This window comes from Plecotus auritus, assembly GCF_963455305.1.
Source record: "Plecotus auritus genome assembly, chromosome: 2".
Classification (NCBI taxonomy): domain Eukaryota; kingdom Metazoa; phylum Chordata; class Mammalia; order Chiroptera; family Vespertilionidae; genus Plecotus; species Plecotus auritus.
This window is the reverse complement of record NC_137771.1, coordinates 148484614-148507511: the sequence shown is the minus strand read 5'-3', so window position 1 is coordinate 148507511 and position 22898 is coordinate 148484614. Positions and strand designations below refer to the sequence as shown.

The window sequence follows — 22898 nt, the reverse complement described above, 5'->3', positions numbered from 1 at the left end:
ACTCCAACAAACTGGTCAACCTAGAAAAAAATGGACATATACCTAAAAAAATATGACCTTCCAAAACTCAACCAGGAGGAATCAAAAAATCTGAATAGGCCGATAACTATGGAGGAAATTGAAGCAGTCATCAAAAAACTTCCAACAAACAAAAGCCCTGGACCAGACGTCTTCACAGAGGAGTTTTATAAAACATTCAAAGAAGAAATAAAACCTATCTTCCTCAGACTATTCCAAAAAATTCAAGAGGAAGGAGCACTTCCAAGCTCATTCTACGAAGCCAGCAAACCTAATCCCATAACCAGATCAAGACAATACAAAGAGAATTACAGGCCAATATCCCTCATGAACATAGATGCCAAAATCCTTAACAAAATTCTAGCAAATCGAATCCAGCATTACATTAGAAAGATCATACACTATGACCAAGTGGGATTTATTCCGGGGATGCAAGGATGGTACAATATCCACAAATCAATAAATGTGATACACCATATAAACAAACTGAGAGATAAAAACCATATAATCATATCCATTGATGCAGAAAAAGCATTTGACAAAATCCAATACCCTTTCTTGATAAAAACCCTCAGCAAGGTGGGAATAGAGGGATCATACCTCAACATAATAAAAGCCTTATATGACAAACCCGCAGCCAACATCATACTCAATGGGCAAAAACTAAAACCATTTCCCCTAAGAACAGGAACAAGACAGGGATGCCCACTCTCACCACTCCTGTTTGACATAGTACTGGAAGTACTAGCCATTGCTATCAGACAAGAAGAAGAAATAAAAGGCATCAAAATAGGAAAAGAAGAAGTAAAACTGTCCTTATTCGCAGATGACATGATATTGTACATAGAAAACCGCAAAGACTCCATCAAAAAACTACTAGACTTAATAAATGAATTCGGCAATGTAGCAGGATACAAAATTAACACCCAGAAGTCTATGGCTTTTCTATACACCAACAATGAACTCACAGAAAGAGCAATTAAAAAAGCAACCCCATTTACCATCGCAACAAAAAATTAAGATACCTAGGAATAAACTTAACCAAGGAGATAAAGGACCTGTACTCAGAAATTTCAGAACGCTGAAAAGAGAGATAGAGGAAGACATAAACAAATGGAAGAATATACCATGTTCATGGATTAGTAGAATCAACATCATTAAAATGTCCTTACTATCCAAAGCAATCTATAGATTCAATGCAATCCCCATTAAAATACCAACGGCATACTTCAAAGACCTAGAACAAATTCTCCAAATATTCATCTGGAATAAAAAAAGACCCAGAATAGCTGCAGCAATCTTGAGAAAGAACAACGATGGAGGGATCACAATACCAGATATCAAGCTATACTACAAAGCCGCTATTCTCAAAACTGCCTGGTATTGGCACAAGAACAGACATATAGACCAGTGGAACAGAACAGAGAATCCAGAAATCGACACAAGCCATTATGCTCAATTAATATTTGGCAAAGGAGGCAAGACCATACAATGGAGTCAAGACAGTCTCTTCAATAAATGGTGTTGGGAAAACTGGACAGATACTTGCAAAAAAATGAAACTAGACCACCAACTTACACCATACACAAAAATAAACTCAAAATGCTAAAGGACTTAAACGTAAGACGGGAAACCATAAAAATCTTAGAAGAAGCCATAGGCAGCAAAATAGCAGACATTTGTCGTAGCAATATGTTTAACGATAAGCTCCTAGAGCAATGGAAACTAAGGAGAAAATAAACAAATGGGACTACATCAATATAAAAAGCTTCTGCACAGCAAAAGAAACCAACAACAAAACAACAAGAAAGCCCATTGCATGGGAGAACATATTTGCCAAAGTTATCTCCAATAAGGGTTTAATCTCCAATATTTACAGGGAACTCATACAACTTAACAAAAGGAAGATAAACAACCCAATAAAAAATGGGCAAATGACCTAAATAGACACTTTTCGAAAGAGGACATTCAGAAAGCCAAGAGACATATGAAAACATGCTCAAAATCACTAATCATCCGAGATGCAAATCAAAAACCACCTCACACCTGTCAGAATGGCTATCATCAACAAATCAACAAAGGACAAGTGCTGGAGAGGATGCGGAGAAAAAGGAACCCTCCTGCACTGCTGGTGGGAATGCAGACTGGTGCATCCACTGTGGAGAACAGTATGGAGTTTCCTCAAAAAATTAAAAATGGAACTGCCATTTGACCCAGTACCACCACTTCTAGGAATATATCCCAAGAAAACAGAAACACCAATCAGAAAGGATATATGCACCCCTATGTTCATAGCAGCACAATTCACCATAGCTAAGATTTGGAAACAGCCTAAGTGCCCATCAGCAGATGAGTGGATTAGAAAACTGTGGTACATCTACACAATGCAATACTACGCTGCTATAAAAAAGGAATTCTTACCATTTGCAACAGCATGGATGGAACTGGAGAGCATTATGCTAAGTGAAATAAGCCAGTCAGTGAAAGAAAAATACCACATGATCTCACTCATTAATGGATAATAAAGAACATTATAACTTGATGAACAAAAAGATAGATACAGAGGCAAAGAAGCATCGAACAAACTGTCAAACTACAGCTGGAAGGCTGGGGAGGGTTGGGGTAGGGGTAAGAGATCAACTGAAGGACTTGTATGCATGCATGTAAGCATAACCAATAAATGCAAGACACTGGGAGGGGGGTGAGGGCATGTGCCGGGGGGTAGGGGAGGCTGGGGGAAGGTCAACTGGAAAAAAAGGAGACATATGTACTACTATTTATAATACTTTAAACAATAAAAAAAAATTAAAATAAAACTGTGAAACATATGACATAGAGTCTCTTATTTTCTAGTAGGTGTTAAGAGGTTCCCACAGTTCTTGGAAGATAAAACAGAGACCCAAACACTGGGCATAAAGATAGGCCTAGAAAACAACAAAACATTTTCCACAGAAACGCTCATTCAGAATCTTATATTTCTTTATCCAAATGTATTGAGATTTAAATCAACTGAGTCTCTTCTCATTTTTAAGTTTATTTTATATAAAAGACAGATTTAGGATATTGTAAGAAATCACTAAGTTACATTTTAAAAAAAATCTGTCAAGTGCTATAGTAATGAAATAAATAAGATTTTTAAAAGTTCAATGTTTATAGACATATTTATAAAACAATGACTGAATTAGAAGACATTAAATAATGCTGATACACACCAGGAAGGGACTTAGGCAAGGAAAGGCACATCATTTCACCACGAGAAATAAAGACCATGTTTGGAAGTTAATGACCAGCTGGTTGTGGTAGTTTTCCTAACTCCAGAGGGTCTTTATGGTGGAACGTTTTTTATGGTACTTAGTTGAAATAAAGAGATAGCAGTTGAAGAATTTTACTTTGTGAACCCAATGTAGTATTAAAAAGAAAGCATTCTTGTAATAAGTCTGGTGTATTAAGGGGGAAGAAGCAAAAATCCAAATGTTTTGGTGGTAATGAAAATCCTGACACACTAAGGAGATTAAAAACATAAAGTAAAATAAGGTTAATCTCCTTATCTGGCTGAATTGGAATTCCTGTAGTTCCAAAGTTAAAATTTCAAGTAAGATTATTTTCACCTCTTTTCTTGTAGACAGACACGGTGTAGATCAACAGCTGCCATATTTCATCTTAATGAAGTTATATGCCAATATTTAGGAAAAAGAATCTTAGATAATTTCCCTATATATGTAGCTTAAGTTTTTGAAAACAGCATTAATAACTCTGGCTGACTGGATAACTATAATAGCAAAGTAAACATAAGTTTTGACAATGATGAGGTTTCCCAATAAAAATAAAATTTCCAGTTGAGTGAATATAATTACTTTACTGAAAAGTCTAACAGACATCAGCAGAACTTGTTCTGGGACAATTTCCCACTATCAGTTATCTTTCACAAAATTGTGCCAAGTATCTACCCATTTCCTTCTGTCTAGACTTTGACCCTAGATTTGTTTGTTTGAAATATGGAATCACTCAGAGTAATGCATATAAATTTTAGTTGTATCAAAAAACAACTGTGTGAATAAATAAAATGGATTTTCAAGATAGAGTGATATATCTGCAAAAAAAATAGTTAAATTAAAAAAAATTGGGGGAGGGAAAATATTACTCATAAAAAATAATAAAAATGGCAATTGTACAGCAGCTAGCTTCCCTCTCATGCCACACGATATGCCTTCATTAAGGTGTACTCTTTCTGGTTGGTATGAGCTGCCCAGATGAAGAGAGCAGAAGCCATGAACTGTAAGGGAGCTGAGACGCAAGCCAGGCAGAAGGACCATCCAAATTCACCGGACACATTCTCAGGCAGCTTCAGTTTCTGGTGGAGTAGCTCAATTCCAGCAACATAGCAACTCACTGCGCCCAGTGTGCACAAACCTTGGAGGAAAATGTAGAAAACAAAAACAAAACATTGCTAGATAAGAGCACCATAAGAGTTTTTCAGGCAATGTGACAGAGCAGTAATATATGAATGTTTAAGAATTATAACTCTTTGGTCTCTAAGGAGACAGAAAGAAGATAAAATGTTAAGTCTGATGACAAGACCTACCTGCAAGGAGATGGAGAATGCCTGTGGCAATGGCGGGGTACAAACTTCGGCAGATGCAAGCACAAAGTCCAATCAAAGCCCCAAAGCACATCAAACCTAGACTTACAAAAGGTAAAAGGAACTGGCAACGCCAGAGATCTGGAAGAAAAGAAGAGAGGAAAAACATGTTACCAGGATTCCAGACAGTTTTCCCACAATGGAAATTTCTTTCCTCTTCTATGTAGATCTTTTCTCAAAAATGAGAAAGGAATATTGAAATTTGTTTTGTAAAGCACTGTTCAAAAAAATGCTCACTTTGTCCTGATAAATGTAAAAGTAAAAAGACACTAAAAGTTAACAACTACTGACTTCAGCAGGACAGGTCTTACTAAGTGTCAGGCACTGTTCCATAGATGCTCTGTGTATTAACCCTCCCAACATCCCTACAAACTAGTAGAGCCAGCATTTGAGGCAAAGCATTCTGGCTCTACATACAAGCAAATCTAAGTCCTTTGAGGATCTATGGCAGTTATAACAAGTCAATGAATGGTGAGGATAAAAAACAAAAACCTGTTGAAAGAGTATACATAAAGCGCAAAGTAGAGGATCTGGTATATACCAGGCACACAATAAAATGGGAGATTTGTTGTTGGTGGTGGTGTTTGTTTTTTTAAAATCCTCACCCAAGGATATTTTTTCCACTGATTTTTAGAGAGAGTAAAAGGGAGGGAAGGGGGAGGTGGAGAAACAATCGATGCCAGAGAGACATATCAACTGAGAGAAACCTTGATGTGAGAGAGACACATCAAATGGTTGCCTCCTGCACATTGCCCTGACCAGGGCCAGGGATCAAACCTGCAACCAAGGCACATGCCTTAACCGGAAATCAAACCCATGGCCCTTTCAGTCCTCTGGCAGATGCTCCAACCACTGAGCCAAACTGGTCAGGGTGATAAATGGCAGTTTAATTATCATAAATCCCTTCAACTACATGGGAAGAAAGCTGGTGACTTTACAAAGCATCCTATTCCATTTTTAAATTATTTTAATTATTAGCAATGTATCAATATCAATGCTAAACCACATCTACCTTCTAATCTAGCTTTACTTCTAGAACTACATAAAAGTCTTTTCTCTTTCCTTCAAACTGTTTGTAATAAATAAAATAAACTTTTTCCTACGCATTTGCAGGGCAAAATTAAATACTTGCCTTTTTATTCAATGTTTCTTCTCATGACATGGTCATTCTTCCAGGCAAGCTCTAATAAGTCTTTATAGATTGGAAACTAGGTTCAAATCTAAAGACAGTATTTCCTGGGTAGTCTGACCCTCAAGGGATAATAAATACTCCTAATAAATACTTTCATTTATTTTTGACATCTACAGTTCTGTTACTATCACCTAAGACTGGATTAACACTTGGGGCAGGCCTGACATTCAACTGACTCATATAGAACTTGCAGTCAACTGTGTTCACACATCCCTAACTGAACTCAGGTAGCTGAAGTGTTTAACTCAAATACAGGAATCTATTATTTATCCCTATTAAATTTCCTCTTTAAATGGGCTCACAAAAATACCTTTTGAAGGGTCTGGATTTTGTCATCCAATGTGTTATTTTGTCTCTCTCAACTTCCTATTTACAATTTGGTAAGTATGCACCTAACGCCTAAAATAAGTTATGAACGGATCAGAGTTTGTTGAGATACTGTTAGAGATCTTATTTCAAGTTGACACAATATAATAACTCATCTTGTTCCAAAATCAGAGTTCATAAAAAGGCAAACTTATTTTCTATTTTTCCCTAATTGTCCTGCTGATATCAAAGTACTCACAGGTTCGAAGTAAATCAATCCCAGTATTGTGGTTTCCAGGATCAACAAATTTTGCCATGAACTGCTCATTTAGCGTGAAACTCGTGCATCTTGTGACCACATCAAATGATTCTGGAACAAGAATAACAATGATTGCTTGCTGTTTTAATACTAAGCATTTAACAAAAAATCTCTTTCGAGTAACTATTCTCTGAAATAAAAAGTGATACAAAGAGATGTTCCCAGAGGAGATAACAACATCTTTAGCTTTGACATGTAGGATCAATGCCCAATAGATACCAATAGTTCTCAGTGGCAGGCTTAAGACCTGGGCACAAGAAAGGGGGGAAAAGGAATAAGAGCAGTGAAATGAATGAGAATAGATATGTAAGAAGACTAGGAAGGAGGAGGAGAAGGGGAAAAAAACAAATAAAAAGGAACTTTGATCTTGTTCCCTCACTTACTCCACCAACCATCTTTCCCATTTCAGGTAATGACAATTCTACCCTTCCAGTTCCTCAGCCTAGAGATTTTAGTCATTCTTGTCCACATGCATTCCATCAGGAACTCCTAGAGGCTCTACCTTCAAAATATATCTAGAATCCAGCCAATACTCAGTACTACCACCCTGGTCTGAGTCACAATCATCTCTCACCTGAATTAGTGCATAAGCCTAACTTGTCTCCTGGCTTCCACCTTTGCCTGACATATGTATTCAATGTATCAGCCTAGGTGAGCAGATCATCTCTGCTCTGCTCAAAGCTCCCCAATGCCTCCATCACATTCTGAGTAAAAGCCAAAGTCCTCTTCATGCCTAGAGAATCCTGCATGATTTGCTCTACTCCCAGCCCAAGAATACATGTCTCTGATAGAATACCCACTCTCTCTCTCCCTCCATTTAAGTGGCTTCCTCACTGGACCTTGACTATTTTAGGCATGCTCCCAACGTAGGGCTTTTGCAGTAGTTGTTTCTTCCAACCTAAATGATCTCCTCTGTTTCCACAATGACCTATTTGGCCAACACCTTCACCTATATCAAGTCTTTACTCAAGTGGTGTCTTTCACTGGAGCCTATATTACTGAATATCGTAATTTACTCCCAGCAACATCATGTTTTTCCAACTCCCCTTTATTTTGCTATATTTTAGCATGTGTCATCTTCTAACATTTTATATAATTATTTATTGATTATATTGTTATACCTATGTTTACTGCCTGTCACACCTTATTAGAATGTAAGTAGTTTCTCCAGAGTAAGAATTGTTTTTATTTTTCCTGATGTACTCCTAGCTTCTAGGACCTGGAATATGGAGACATATAATAAATATTTGTTGAATGAAGGATAAATAGTTGCTAAGATTCAAATATCAAGTACTCCTATACTCTCATAGTTAAATGTTTTACAATAAATTTTAACCTACTTTCCCCTCTTACAAACTACTTTTTTTCCATATAAAATCACAACAACCATCTTCTGATGTATGGCAACTCAAGTCTTTGTGCTGGGATCTGAATACAGTTGATTCCCACCAACAGGCCAACAGTAGTCACAAATTAAAAAACAACACAAAATGTAAAGCTGTTCCTTATAAAGAGCTCTAAAGTTTCCATTTTAATAACTGGAAATTAAAATTTTTAAATGTTAAGGATGCTTGCAAAATAAACGTGAGAGACAATTTCTTAGGTTATTTTTCTTCTGTACATCTTTGATCTATAAGCTCTATTAAGATTGTTGTAAAACAGTCCTGACTGGTGTGGTTCAGTTGGTTGGGCGTTGTCCAAGGCACAGAAGTGTTGCTGGTTCAATTCCTGGTCAGAGCACATGACCAGGTTTGGGCTTGGTCCCTGGTAGGGGATGTGCAGGAGGCAGCTGGTTGATGTTCCACTCTCATGTTGATGATTCTCTCTCTCTCTCTCTCTCTTTTCCCTTCCCCTCTCACTAAATATCAACTAAAAAAATCTTTTTTTAAAAAAAGGTTGTTGTAAAACAGTCTCAAATATGCACAGATATAAATGTAGAATTGGTCAAATTATACCCTCTAAGATTTAGAGGGCAAATGATAATATCTACTAAAACACAGCTAACATATAAAAGAACTATCAATTCATATTTGTTGACCTGATTTTGGATACTAGTCCTTTTTACCATTTACCAAGTGTTTCAAGTCTTATTTGTACTTTTCCATTTATTTCCTCATGATGTGTGAGATGAATAAAAAGGCTTTTAATAAATAGGTAAATAAGTATAAAGATTTAAAATGTCTTTCTCAAGATAAGGACAGTTACTCACCCAACCAATATTTATGAGTACAATGGTAACTCTTGAAAGGTGGGGGTAGAAGGTGGTATGGAGAGAAGAAACACAGATTTATTTCTTTGAGGAGAGAAAGAACTCACAAACCAGATACATAATTGGGTCATCATATCACCTTGTTCCTATTTGAATAGGTAAAGGAGACAGAAGTTAAAAAGAGAAATACCTGTCCTTTCTTGGTTATTCCAATATACGTTTTGGGGTATACTGATACACCGTCTCCACAATCCCATTGTGCCATTATATCGAAAAAGTGCATCATTGTAAGTCTTTTCATCTGCTTCATCACTAGCAAAGTCGCTCCAGAGGCTTTTGTTCAAATCACTGGAATTTTCTTGAACTGGACTTCGATATTCATACCAGAAGTCTGTGCCAATTGAGGCTGCCATGTAGATGGTGGAAATGAGGCTAAGCACACAAGCAATTACAAATGCTGTAGCAAAACGGTTATCCATTCTGGCATTCACACTGCTCTGTATAAAAATTGAAGAAAAGTTAGGCTCCATCAAGGACAAATAAAGATAATTTTGAAAGAAATTATCTCAAAACCGCCCTTTACTCTATTTCCCATCCGTTGGCTATTTAAAGTAATGTGTAATCAAGAAGAAGTTTTTTTAAAAGCATGTTTAAATTAAGTTCAAAACAAAAGACATCATGAAAGTACTTATTGAAAGTTCACATACCCAGGACGCTATGGAGACAGAGGTCTTGTTCTCTAGTCTATCACCTGCACACTAAAACAGACAACACTGAAAAGGACATACACATTACAGATACAGACAATAGACATACCCAGAGTCAGCAATGTACCATGCGTAAATTTTTAATTACAGACTGAGTTTTTATATGAGCTGCAGAGCATTAAGTGTCCGGGGTCTGAGTGTGAAAAGGGCCCAGGAAAAGGAAGCAGAGGAAATCCGCTCCTCCCAGTTTCCTCTGAAGAGGGAAACCTAAAAGCAACGTTTAGAATCAGGAACACTGAGTTGAAGATATTTGTGAACCCACAGAGAAGGGTTGTTTAGGCGCAAAGAATAGCAAGATGAACAAAATTACACATAATGCTAGATATCAAGCTGCCCTAATCCATTAACGCTAAGCCAAGCTCCCTTACCCTGACAAATTCTTCGCTCCTATGTACTCTCTTCATTCCTGATACTTTTGAACCTCCTCATCTGCAAACTAAGTGAACTCTCCTCAGCCATAAAGAAAAGTGTGAATTAGGCAAAATATGAACCGTCCGAAGGCGTGGACACATGCTCCACGGCAGTAGTAAATGGCCGCAGTAAAATGACTCAAGGCGGATCCAGCTGAGTCAAATACTGCCCGTATATACCGTGACCCCACCAAACGCCTTACAAAGGAGCTCGGACACAGGCTCGCAAACTGCGGTTGCTGAGTTTGGAAGCTGCGGAGTGACTCAGGAAAGATCAGGGCAATTACAATAATGCATGATAACTCCATGAGTTGGGTTTGTATCTGTATTCTTTGGAACCCTCTTTCATCCTGGTGCTCTCAAATGACCTTAAAAGGTCCCGGCACCGGGAGGGCGCTTCTCCCAGGCCGGACGCCTGGCGCTGGCACCTCGCAGGGCGCACCTGGGGGTCGGGGGCGGTCGATGCGGGTCGGGTAGGGATGGGGAATCCCTGCGCGGACCCGGCCAGGGGCCTCGGGTACCCCACCAGGCCCCTCCCCAGACCCCTTGGCCGAGGGACAACCCCCGCCCAGCTCCGCCGCTCAGAACCCGCCCACCCCAGCGGCGCAAGGGGAGGGGACCCTCGCTAAACCGCTGGCAACGTCGCACGGCTACGCGACCCCCGCCTGGCGACGCCGGCTCCGCTCACTCACCGCCCATCCTCCTGCTCCGCCAGCTTCACCCTTAAGCTCTGACCACAGCACCCTACTCTCCCCGCGCCTCCTCTGACGCACTTCCCTGCAGAGCCCGCCCCCTCCATAACTCCCGCGCCTCCGCCTCCACCCCTGGCCTGGCCCAGGCCCGGAGCCGAGGGGGCTTGTGGGAGTTGTAGGAGGGACGGAGGGAGAGCTGAGAGAGGAGGCGGACGGCATTCACAGTGCAGCGCGCGGCGCCTTGTGGGGGATGTAGTTCAGTTCCCGAGGGAAAGCGGCAAGCAAACGGAAGGTCTGGACCGATGGATTCCTATATTTTACAAGGAAAGGTCTACGGTCCACAGATTAAGGCGAACTCTCTCCGGTCACTGCTAGTCATCGATTGTGACCTATATAACTGAGGTTTTACAATTTAAAGAGGAAGATACCACCTCAAATTCAAAGACAAGGGAACTGAGCTCAGGGTGAATAACTGACTTATCAAACTTGAATGTTGGAGTGAGCCGACTAGTTTTGTGACATGAGACAATTTACTTCTTTAAGTTTTAGTTTTATTTTCTCCAAAATATGGATGTTCTCCAAAATATGGATGTTGACAATACCCCTATCCAAAGTGATCATTGTGAGGACTGAATGAGGAAAAATACATATAAAACGCCCAGCACAGAGACTGAGGCATAGTAAACAATTAAGTTATTAGTATTGGAAAATATGTGTTGTGGAACATCTAAAATGTTTAAGTAGGGTCATTATATACAGCTTTTAAAAGCTCCTGATTCCTCTAGAGGGAGAAAATAAGCCATTTATAGAGGTAGGAGTCTGTTCATTTCAGTAGGTTTTATGAACCTCTGGACTGTCAGATGACTAGGAAAGACTTACCAGGACCGGATTTCAGGCATCCTTATTTAACTCTGTTCAAGCAGACACAAGTCTTCATGATTCAGGGTGGTTGTTTTTTGGGGGACCTTCCAAGGGAGATGTCGCTTTCATCCATCAAGTCTGCAGAATGCTTAGAAAACACACAAAACACGTTTCACTCAGCAATTTAGAATGGACCTAGAAGTGTCTTGCCTGTTAGAGGCCATCCTGCTCAGCCAGCACAGAGGACTTGCACTGTCCCATCATATGCAGTAACTCCAAGCACACAACCGTATTTCTGATTTATCTCTGCATCTTGGGTGTTTTCCGTTTATACTTATTTGTGCGGGTAGGCAATATAAATCCTTAATATAATGGAGTTAAATGTCTGCTTCCATTTCTTACTCTGCTGTTTTGGAAAACAGTAGCTGGTCTGAAATATTTTTATAGAAGTTAAAGATAATTTAAGGCAACCATGTACAGATTATGCAATTTACATTTAAAAGCAAAGTTCAACTAGGCCTCTGCCTTAATTTGTTAAGGGTGGTTCCAGTTTCAGCAGGAAGGTTTTGCAGTTACATTACAGTTTAAATAAGCCAACAACTGAAAATATAGCTATGCAGATAGTATTTGCTTATATTATGTACTTACAAAACAATTCTTAATATGTTAATTGCCTTTCATACCAAATTCCCTAATCTACTTAAATATTAATTTTTAATTGCACATATTTTAGGAACTAAAAAATTATGTTGAGTAAAATATATCTACATTATATTTTTCTCATAAAATTTTGTTGTTTTTCTTGTGAACCTAGTAGTATAGGAAAGAGAAAAATAGGAATATATGCAAACTCTCAGTTCCAATAAACAACCACCCTAAAAAACATCATTTAAAAATTTTCCTTGTATCAATTCACTATAGAAAAATAGCTATATTAACCAAGAACAAGGCAAATAGAAAAGTGCATCTAAAATGGCTCTTTCCTCAAGATGACAGAGTAGAATGGAGGGAGACTTGACTTGGGATAGTGAATACACAGTACAGTGTACAGATGATGTGTTGTGGAATTGTGCACTTGAAACCTATGTAATTTTGTTAAACAGTGTCACCCCAATAAATTAAAAGATAGCAGAGTAGGAAAATGCTGTGCTCACCTCCTCTCACAACCACATCAAAATTACAACTGCCCTAGCCAGTTTGGCTCAGTGGATAGAGCATCGGCCTGTGGACCAAAGGGTCCTGGGTTTGATTCTGGTCAAGGGCACGTATCTCAGTTACAGGCTCTACCCTGGCCTGGGCTCTGGTCGGAGGCAACCAATCAATGTGTTTCTCTCACATCGATGTTTCTGTCTTTCCCTCTCTCCTCCACTCTCTCCAAAAATCAATGGAAAAATATCCTCAGGTGAGGATTGTAAATATAAAATTACAACTAAATGCCCTGGCCAGGTAGCTCAGTTGGTTAGAACGTCATCCCGAAATACCAAGGTTGTGGGTTTGATCCCCAGTCAGGGCACATATAAGAATCAACCAATGAATGCATAAATAATTGGAACAAATCAATAAACATGTCATCAAATAAACTCATGAAAATTTTGAAGAGAAGTATAAATTGACAGTTATAAAATTAGTCATGGGGATATAAAGTACATCACAGGAAATCCTATATAATAAAAGTGTAGTATGAAAATTGTACCCTCAACTGCGAGTTTGACTAGGGGACGGGATCTGCAGGGGGAAGGGAGGGAGGCCCCAGCTGGCAGTCAGCAGCTGCTAGGGACCCTACCAGTGCACGATTTTTGTGCACTGGACCTCTAGTACAGTAAGTAATATTGTAATAACCATATAGGATGTCAGATGGGTACTAGATTTATAGGGGCGATCACTTTGTAATGTATATAAATATCTAATCACTATGGTGTACACCTGATGCTAATATAATATTGTACATCAACTGTATTCTAAAAATAAAAAATAAAATCAAATGAATACAATGCTCTATATTCCCTGTGATGGACCCTGATAACACTTAATTTGGTAGGATATATTACATTACATTACAGAAAACTTTCCAAGTAACTGTCAAAATAAAAATAAATCATTAACTCTTAGTGTATAAGCAGATCTCTTAAACTGGACTACTTAAATTGTTATACACTTTATAATACTCAAGTAAGAAATGGACAAGAGTGGGTTTTTTTCTAATAAAAATATATCATCTGATAAAATTAATAAAAACCAATTTGCTTCATGATATTTGCTATTTATTATAGGGCTCATCAGGAGAGCATATATGAGCAGAGACTTCTTTCTGCTATGCTATATGCTACATAATCTGACGAGTCCTTATTTAATATGGGGACCAGAGTGGTTGACAGAGAAGAAGCAGAAGAAATATATCACAACGCCAGTTGGGGTGGCTATATTCACAGAAAACCTCAGCCCACCTGTGAAGCAGAGGATGCAAGTCACAGCTATGGCCACATGATACATGATAATAGATTCTCTGTGGAGAAAACCTTACTCTCTCCTCATCTTCAACATCTGACCCAATTCTGAACATATCTCAGGAAGTGGGACACAGAATAGAAAGAGCTCCAAAGTCTAAATTTCTAAAATTTTGTGAGGTCCAAGGTAGAAGACTTCTAAGAAATTCAAATTTAGAGGTGATTTTTAAACTTTTTAAAAAAAGTTAGCCAAAGTAATAACAAAGCATAACATATGAAGTTGGTTAAGATAAACGAATGAGAATAGTGATTCTAAACTTTAGTGTGTATAAGAAGCACCTTGGATGTTTGTTAAATATAAAGTCCTAGACTCCACTCCTAATGATTTTGTTTCAATAGATCTGGGATTGGGTTCAGAAAGCTACAGTTTAGTAGGCACCCAGGCGACTCTCACGTGGGTAATGTGGTCTGGCACCCACAGTTTCAAAACAATGGCTTCGATAGTCCATAAAAGTCTTTAATTGGGTAGCTACTAGGCTAGTGGGGAGAGAACGGATGGTCTCCCCTTCAACTTGCTCATGATCAGCTCAGGAGGTCAGACACCAAAAGAACAAATCATGTGGAATGAGGTCATAAGCAGTGTTGTAAAAGGTCTCAGAGAACATAAAGCTGGAAGCAATTATCTGCCAGGGATCGGGGAGGAAAGTTGAGCGGCTTGGAGGGGATAACCATTCTTGAGATGGCATATACGCTGTAATTCAGTTACTAATATTTACATCTTACTCTTTTTTTTAATCATCCTTTTCAGATTGCTTTTTTTTATAGGCTGTATATGCGGTGTTGTTTTGAGTTTTGGTCTATGTGTACTGGTTATTTTATTGTTAATTAACTCATGTTTATGTCAAAGCATTTGAAGCCTGAAAATGACCATTGCACCCAAGCTTATTTAGAGCAATGTCCTTCCCTACTTTGTCTAGTCAGCTCCTATTATGGGTTCTGTCTTATAATAGCTTTGTATTCGTTGAGTTATTAAAAGCTCAGAACAATTCTATTTGTTTCCTTTTGTGGCTCAAAACACTTGATTTGTTTTCTAACTTGGGTCCCAAGATACTGTTGATCCATGTTGGATATTCTCACATCGCAGCGTTCAACCACTAATTACTATATTCCAAGTAACCATGTATCATGAAAAAAATCATTTTGTTTACAGCTGGCTTAAAATTTACTGAGAAATTTAGATTTGTTTGACATAGTTTACATCAGCAGGCCAACAATTTTGAATGCTGGAAGAAAATTTAAGACCTACAGAATAATTGTACAGCCAGATATTTTTCTCTAGAATATGAGCATCAACTCTTATCCATTTTATAACTTTTATGTAGAATTTTTGAGACATATCTAAAAATATTTTTTAAAAATATTTTAGGCCCCAAATCAATCTTATCTTCTCAAATGCCAAAAGAACTTCTGTTTGCATAATATAAAATTCTAACAGTACAATTAAAGTATAAATATACATATTAATTTAAGACACATACACATAGATATAGTGGTTGAATAGTCTGTGTTTACTCCATCAATCCTTTTCAAGTTAATATTGTCCTGCTTCAAACTATTTGACAAAATAAATCATTCAGTTAAATATTTAAGGCTTACACACGGGAAAGACTTTCATCCCAGAAACGTCAAAGCATTAGTTCTTCTCATTTGCAGCCTGTACTTAGTAAAGGGTGTGCCCCCTGCCCCCTCCCCACCTTTCATGAACAACACAGGACAGCCAGGGACACAGAAGAAGGCAGACCCAGACCAAAAAACAACAACTTGTAGGTGACTTCCTGGGGCTGCCCCAGATCAGGGGAGCCCTCGTCTTCCCCTGACTTAGACTGACGCCTAAGACTGAGGTGACATTCAAGAAAAAGAGAGAAGGAGGGAATACAGCAGGCAGGATCATTCTTTTCAACATATTAAGTCTGAAAGAAATAAAAATTCAGTAGAAAGAACTTCAAATGTTTAACAATTGTATTTTCATCTACAGGCATACGTTCTTCCATGCATTCATAATATCAATCTGAAACTAATTTTGGCGATGAAATGAGATGAAGGGAAAGAGGGAAGGAGAGAAGAGTGTGAGAGAAGCTTGAGCCATTTCGGCCAGTAAAAAGTTGAAATAAATGGAGTCAGTTTCAGAATTTGTTATATTTTGCTATAGTCTTTCTAATATAAAAGAGACTAGATAAGAAAATATGATAGGATCTTTCCTATGTCAGCCTATTTCTGAAGTGTTTTGAATGAACCAAAAATCTTCCTTTTATAGTGCCTATACTGGCAACTCCATTATAATGTCACTTAATATAGGTCTCTCTGTTGTCAGGTCAATAATTTCCAAAGTGAAGTTCACTGATGTGTGGAGGTACTTAAGGAAAAGTCATAGCTCAAAAGCTAAACAATCACTGCTACAAAGGTGAGGGGATCTAGAGTCTGATGAAGGGTATGTGTTTGCGGGTTAGTAGGAGAAAATCTTTCAAACAAGAATGTTAATCCTAACAAAGGGAATGTTATTGGTTGAATTATAATAGCAGAGAAACTGAAAATATCAATTTGTTATTTTAAACCTGTATTTGTAATAAGAATGCCTGCAGTTAAACCCAATGAATTCACCATTGCTAATAATACTGAATCACAAAAATAAGAGCTTTTCTAATCAACTCAAATAAACTAACATTCCCAAAGCACCTACTATGTGCATGGTGTTGTGCTTATCATAGTGGAATTTTTTTCCAAATAATAAAAGCACAAGATATGGCCTCAACCTTTGAAGATTAAAAAAAAAAAAAAAGCAAACACACAACTTATTGAGTGAGACAGGATTGATTATATATGAACTAAAAGAGTCAAGTAATTGGGAAAAATCTCATAACCTAACTGGGACCATCATGTTTGCCACAGATGCAGGCTGGCATGGTTTAGATTTTCAGTTCACTCTTCATGCAACGGAAGACTATTTCCTTCACATTTCACCAATGATGTAATTAAAACAGTATCTTCACCATCATCACCTTAAAATTCTTAAAGTACAACAGTATCCTATATGTGAAACAGAAAGCTAGATCAAAAGGAATCTCAGTGTTAGAAAAGCAAAATATGTCTTTAACATAGGTAAGGGAAAAAATGTTAATTTATTTTCTAATTTCTGGATTTAAAGAAACAAGTTCAAAACCTTGAAGAAAGAAGTCAAAAAGCAGCTTAGTTTCCTGGGCAAATGTAAATTTAAAAAACCACAACCACCCAACACCAATCAGGGTGATGTTCCTGGAGGGCCCTTTCTGAAGAGTGGTAGAAACTGCTTTTTTAAATCTCTGTTTTTATGCCTATCCCAAGATCTTATAAGGGAGGGGTGAGGTGGGGGAAGAGGTGGCACTGTATAAAAGAAGCTGCCTTGAGATTTCTAAAATTCATACAAAAACTTCCTAGGTAAGGAAACTTACCAGATTTTGCCACCTGATCTTTAGTGATGGACCCAGAAACAACCTCTGTTTATTGGGATTATTTATATGGTACAAGCCCAAATCCTGATGATCTGGAGGAGACCTACTTCCATGCTCCTTACACATCTGTTTTCCTTCCCATCTTTTACACAACCGTGTTCCTGATCGGAGTGCTGGGGAACCTCCTCCTCATGAGTGTGTTGCATTTCAAACGGGGCAGCAGAAGACTGATCGACATCTTTATCATGAACCTGGCCGCCTCTGACTTCATTTTCCTCATCACGCTGCCTCTCTGGGTGGATAAAGAAGCCTCCTTAGGACTGTGGAGAACAGGTTCTTTCCTGTGCAAAGTCAGCTCCTACATGATCTCAGTCAACATGCACTGCAGTGTCTTCCTGCTCACCTGCATGAGCATTGACCGCTACCTGGCCATTGTGTGTCCAGCCGTATCCAGGAAGTTCAGAAGGAGAGACTGTGCGTATGGAGTCTGTGCCAGTGTCTGGTTTATCTCTTGCCTCCTGGGGATGCCTACTCTTCTGTCCAGGGAGCTCACCCTGATTAATGATAAGCCATACTGTGCAGAGAAGAGGGCCACTTCAATTAAACTGACTTGGGCCCTGGTGTCCTTAATTTTTACCTTTTTTGTGCCTTTGGTGAGCATTGTGACCTGCTACTGTTGTATCACAAGGAAGCTGTGTGCCCATTACCAGCAGACGGGAAAGCATAACAAGAAGCTGAGGAAATCCATCAAGATCATATTTATTGTCGTGGCTGCCTTTGTATTCTCCTGGCTGCCCTTTAATACATTCAAGCTCCTGGCCATTGTGTCTGGGTTGCAGCAAGAACACTACTTTTCCTTGTCTATTCTCCAGCTGGGCATGGAGGTGAGTGGGCCCTTAGCATTTGCCAACAGCTGTGTCAACCCTTTTATTTACTATATCTTTGACAGCTATATCCGCAGGGCCATTGTGCACTGCTTGTGCCCTGGCCTCAAGAACTATGACTTTGGGAGCAGCACGGAGACATCAGATAGTCACCTCACTAAGGTTCTCTCCAACTTCATTCATGCCGGGGATTTTGCCAGGAGGAGAAAGAGGTCTGTGTCACTCTAAAACGAACTGTGACTTTTCAAGCTCTGTTGGTGGATTGGACAGTTCATTTGGGTCATTGACAAAGAAAGAAGAAGAGTAATGCTAAAAGGATTCATATTGCTTCATAAATGCAAGGAAGAGTTAATTTTTATGAAAAAGACAATTGAAAACTCTTTGTGTTTGTGGATATAATTAGGCTATATGCTGGTGTTTTGTTTTTGTTTTTCCCCCCAGCAGATTGGCCTTATTTGACCCTTGCCAATCCAGTTCACGGGGCAAAATACAACTCCTTTACATCCTTGAACTCTGAGATAAAGGCTCCTGCTTGGACTAGTTTCTTTCTTCATGATTCTTAATGCACATTTAGGCTTTTTCCTCTCTCAAGAACCATGATACCTTGCCCCACACCACCCTTCATACTGGGCTCCAAAGTGGACTACAGTGAAAGGATTCTGCCCACTTTCATCTGGTGAGACATGTGGTGTCAATGTAGGTAGCAGGAGATATATCTGTGCTCTGAAATTAATTGTTCCTGAGTAATGAAGTAAGGTTCTGGTCTTGTTATTTAAAACCTTGTGTGGTGATTCTTTACCATCTTCCAATATTGGCTTTCATCCGGTGCCATTCAAAATAACTTCAGACTGGGAAAAAGCTCATGGGGGTGAATCATTTTGTATTATGTTTATGACTTGAGACTTACATTATTATCTGGTCTTCTAGAGTATTTTAACAAGAAAGCATATGGCAAGATTTGACCTTTATTTTCTTTATAAGATATATGGGTAAAATTGTATCTCATTATAATGGTGCAGTAACTATTTTTCAATGGGGTTTTGCTATGCTCTTTTGTTTTTATTGTCTTTATAAATTAGGACATGACTTTGCTTTAATTATATGTTTTTAATTTATCCAGTTATCTAGTTATCAAATAAAAATGTTACTAATAATATAATTAGGGGTCATCAAATGCTTAGCTACAGCCTTATGCAGATTATGCTTTTGTAATTTAATTATAATGTTAGTGCTACACATTCCTTATAGTATCATTTGCTGGACTATATAATTTCAAGATTTGATCCAGTAATATAGCAAGGCAGGATACTCTGAAGTAAAAAAAAAAAAATTCATAACAATGTTGATGTTGGTATTTTATATAGATTTTTCCAAACCCAGAGACTATCCTGAATTCCTTCACCCAATGAATATTTATTTAGATGATTTGTACCTAATATTCTTTTTAAAGACTTTGAAGTAAAAAACTAGCAATGTAATTAGCAGTAAACACAAAAATAGCAAACATACTATTGGAAACATCTTTTAATTTAAGAAGTGTTATCTTTTTCACTCACTGTTTACTCAAATGAATTACTGTTTTACTTCTAAGTATTAAGTTTGAAAATCAGAGAAAGCTTATAATTTTTTCAGAGATGAAGTAATTCAAGTTCATTCTATGTATGTATCTTTCACATTAAAAAAATCTCAAATATTGGGCATCTTATAATCCATTTAAAAGTTGAAAATATAGTTTATTATTTTATAAATTGGTTAATTTGTTAATTTCTCTTTAAGCTTTTATTAAATAAAAATATAATGTCCTTATCTAAGTATTCTATGTTGTATTAATTTTTATCAACACATTAATATTAATTAATATTCTTAGTATTTTAGTAATTAATCATAGATATAGAAAAATGACAGTGTAAATCATAAGAAATAAAGTTTCTTGGAATACTTCAAAACTGAATTTAAAACAATTAAATAGCTCTCCAAAGGTTAGATGAAAACAAAATATGGAAGGAAGAGACATTCACATTTTTAGAACATACCAATAAAAGCACTATTACTAATCATGAAAATCATTGTCTTTAAGAAATGCTACCTATAAAAAATAGCCCAATCACTTAGCTAAGATATTTGTTAGGAAATAAGAAAACATAGATTATTAGGTTTAACTTCATGTTTAATGTTGGGACATTGAGCAAATAATTTTCATACTTAAATTTAGTTGGTACTATATATGTATAGAATTCTCAAGAATATTGTAAGATTAATATAATGGTTTTTAAAAATACTGAGTAACAAATTATTACATAAAGCTATTGGGTTTCTATTATTAGTTATTGAATGTTGCTTAGAAATTTCCAAACTAAAATATCAAATGACAATCACTCTCATTTAACAAATATTAAGAATCTAACTTCTGTTTCATCTTTTTAGTTTTTGATGGGAATATTTAAAATAACATCAAAAAAAGACATATTGTTGTACTTTCTAATACTTTAAATAGACATGCTAATTTTATGCCTTTAAAAAATCTTAGTGTATTTTATATTCATAATATACCAAAGAGATTGAAGGAAAAATACATAATTTTATAGATGGCATAACTGTCATAGGAAAAAGTTCAAAACTTGTTTAAGTTGGTAAGTTACTATGTCATATGTGGATTCCTCTGGTATAAAATACAATTTATATTATAATAGCATTAAAGGTTTTATTATAAGTTATTTGTTTAGATCTCATTTTGCATAGTTTTAAACCATAATAGCTCCACATTTTTAATATGAACAAATTCTATGTATATATGTAGATAAAATATACTCAGAAATACAGACATATATTAATAACTTTTCAAGATTTTTGTTATCTCAGTTAAACTACTCTGAGGGATACTTTGCTGTAATTTAAAATCATTATACAACAAATCAACACACATTGCCATAAGTTCTAGAAAATTAATCCTTAACAGAATCATGCCTTGTTGTTTATAGCCAAAGTTAGAAAAACAGACTACAACTTAGTAAGAGTAAATCTATAAGGAAATCTTTACAGATTAACATTACCTGTTGTTTATTAAAGCAGTCCAAAGCTATTGGCAAATGTCACTGACAAATATATGACAGAAATCTCCAACCATTTCTCAAGAAATTTTTCTTGAACTTAACACAGAAAAGCTCTCCATTATAAAGCCTGAGTAAAATGTCATCTACAACTTAGAATTAATTTAAAAATAGATATACTCAAAGTGCACATAGTCACAAACACAAATTTACTTCATTTCGGTCATATTTAAACATTAAAACCTACCTGGTATTCCTGGGAGTACCTTCCTTTGTCCCCTCTAACAAGTCAAAATCACCTCTGAGTGAGAATACAGTCTTAAAGGGAAGCTATGTGCGTGACTACTACTCGGGGGTCACAAGATAATTTTTAAATAGATGAAGAAATGCACGGTATGATGGTAAGCTGAGTGAAAGAAATCTTCCTTTATGATTCATTTTGACTCCTCAAATCATTCTCTATTCCTTCCCCTTAGTAATCTCAGAGGGGAGAAATGACTCGTCAAATGTGTGTCACAGAGAATGTGTGTCATTTTACTTGCAGAACTCATTCACAAAAGTCAAGCAATATTAAAAGAATTACAAATTTATTTTAAACATGCTACTGTGATAGCCCGCTAGCAAGATGATGCTTCCAGCGCCATGAGAGAGAGAAGCACCTTCGGAAAAAAAGCAGAAGGACAATTCTACCAGAATATTTTGTAAATGCTTACTGGATTTTGCCTTCCACAGAGGTTGGTGTGGATTGGATTGTCCCTTGCAAATGCCTGTTCTTATTTTAAGTTCTTTTCTTGGCATCTACATTCTTTTTTTTTTTTTTTTAAATATACTTTATTGATTTTTTACAGAGAGGAAGGGAGAGGGATAGAGAGTTAGAAACATTGATGAGAGAGAATCATCGATCAGCTGCCTCCTGCACACCTCCTACTGGGGATGTGCCCACAACCAAGGTACATGCCCTTGACTGGAATCAAACCTGGGACCCTTGAGTCCGCAGGCCAGGCATCTACATTCTTTATTTTTGTCAATTCTATGAGTAAACAATTATGACTAGATGTTACATATATGTGTACAGGGAAAAAAAAAACAGTACCACTGACCTGATTTCATACTGTAGATGTAAAAATCCACCTTTGAATAAATTTCTGTTGTCTCTTGCTTTCTTTGCCAATTCTTTAATAGAGCTGTATTTCCTAAATGTATTCAGTAAATGGGATTGTATCCTAAGATTAACCTACAGCTTTGCAAAAAAATACTTATTTAAAATATCCAATGTGTCAAACTGTTAATAAAGGTTTGCCAGCCGGTGTGGTTCAGTGGTTAAGCATCAACCCATGAACCAAGAGGTCAGGGTTCAATTCTTGGTCAGGGCACAGACTCGATCCCCAGTGGGGAGCGTGCAAAAAGTAGCCAATCGATGATTCTTTCTCATCACTGATGTTTCTATCTCTCTCTCTCCCTCTCCCTTCCTCTCTAAAATCAATAAAAAAATATTTTTTAAAAAGTGAAGGTTTTTTTTATTTTTTATCCTCACCTGAGGATATTTTCTCCATTGATTTCCAGAGAGTGGAAGGGATGGGAGAGACAGGAGAGAGAAACATCTATGTGAGAGAAACACATCAATT

General features: G+C 37.2%; 2 protein-coding genes across 9 annotated transcripts; one reads left to right on the top strand and one right to left on the bottom strand.

Annotated features, from left to right (window-relative positions):
• Positions 1-3036: 3036 nt before the first annotated feature.
• Positions 3037-10658, bottom strand: CLDND1 (claudin domain containing 1). 8 transcript variants are annotated; one of them, XM_080655431.1, is made up of 6 exons: positions 10553-10639; positions 9391-9456; positions 8874-9115; positions 6415-6525; positions 4601-4738; positions 3037-4428 (listed from the first exon to the last, which is right to left on the bottom strand). In XM_080655431.1, the coding sequence occupies exons 3-6, from the start codon at positions 9094-9096 to the stop codon at positions 4208-4210; spliced, it is 693 nt and encodes a 230-aa protein (XP_080511557.1). In that variant the 5' UTR covers positions 9097-9115; positions 9391-9456; positions 10553-10639; the 3' UTR covers positions 3037-4207. The 8 variants fall into 8 exon arrangements, with proteins under 8 accessions (XP_080511557.1, XP_080511555.1, XP_080511554.1 ...); XM_080655429.1 differs by having other exon boundaries at positions 8874-9180; positions 9391-9441; positions 10553-10635; XM_080655428.1 differs by having other exon boundaries at positions 8874-9180; positions 10553-10633.
• A 6622-nt stretch (positions 10659-17280) lies between these two features.
• On the top strand, positions 17281-18454 carry GPR15 (G protein-coupled receptor 15; the record flags this gene model as incomplete). Its single annotated transcript, XM_080655991.1, has 1 exon — positions 17281-18454. Exon 1 carries the CDS (start codon positions 17369-17371, stop codon positions 18452-18454), a length of 1086 nt encoding a protein of 361 aa, XP_080512117.1. The 5' UTR covers positions 17281-17368.
• Between the last annotated feature and the right edge of the window lie 4444 nt (positions 18455-22898).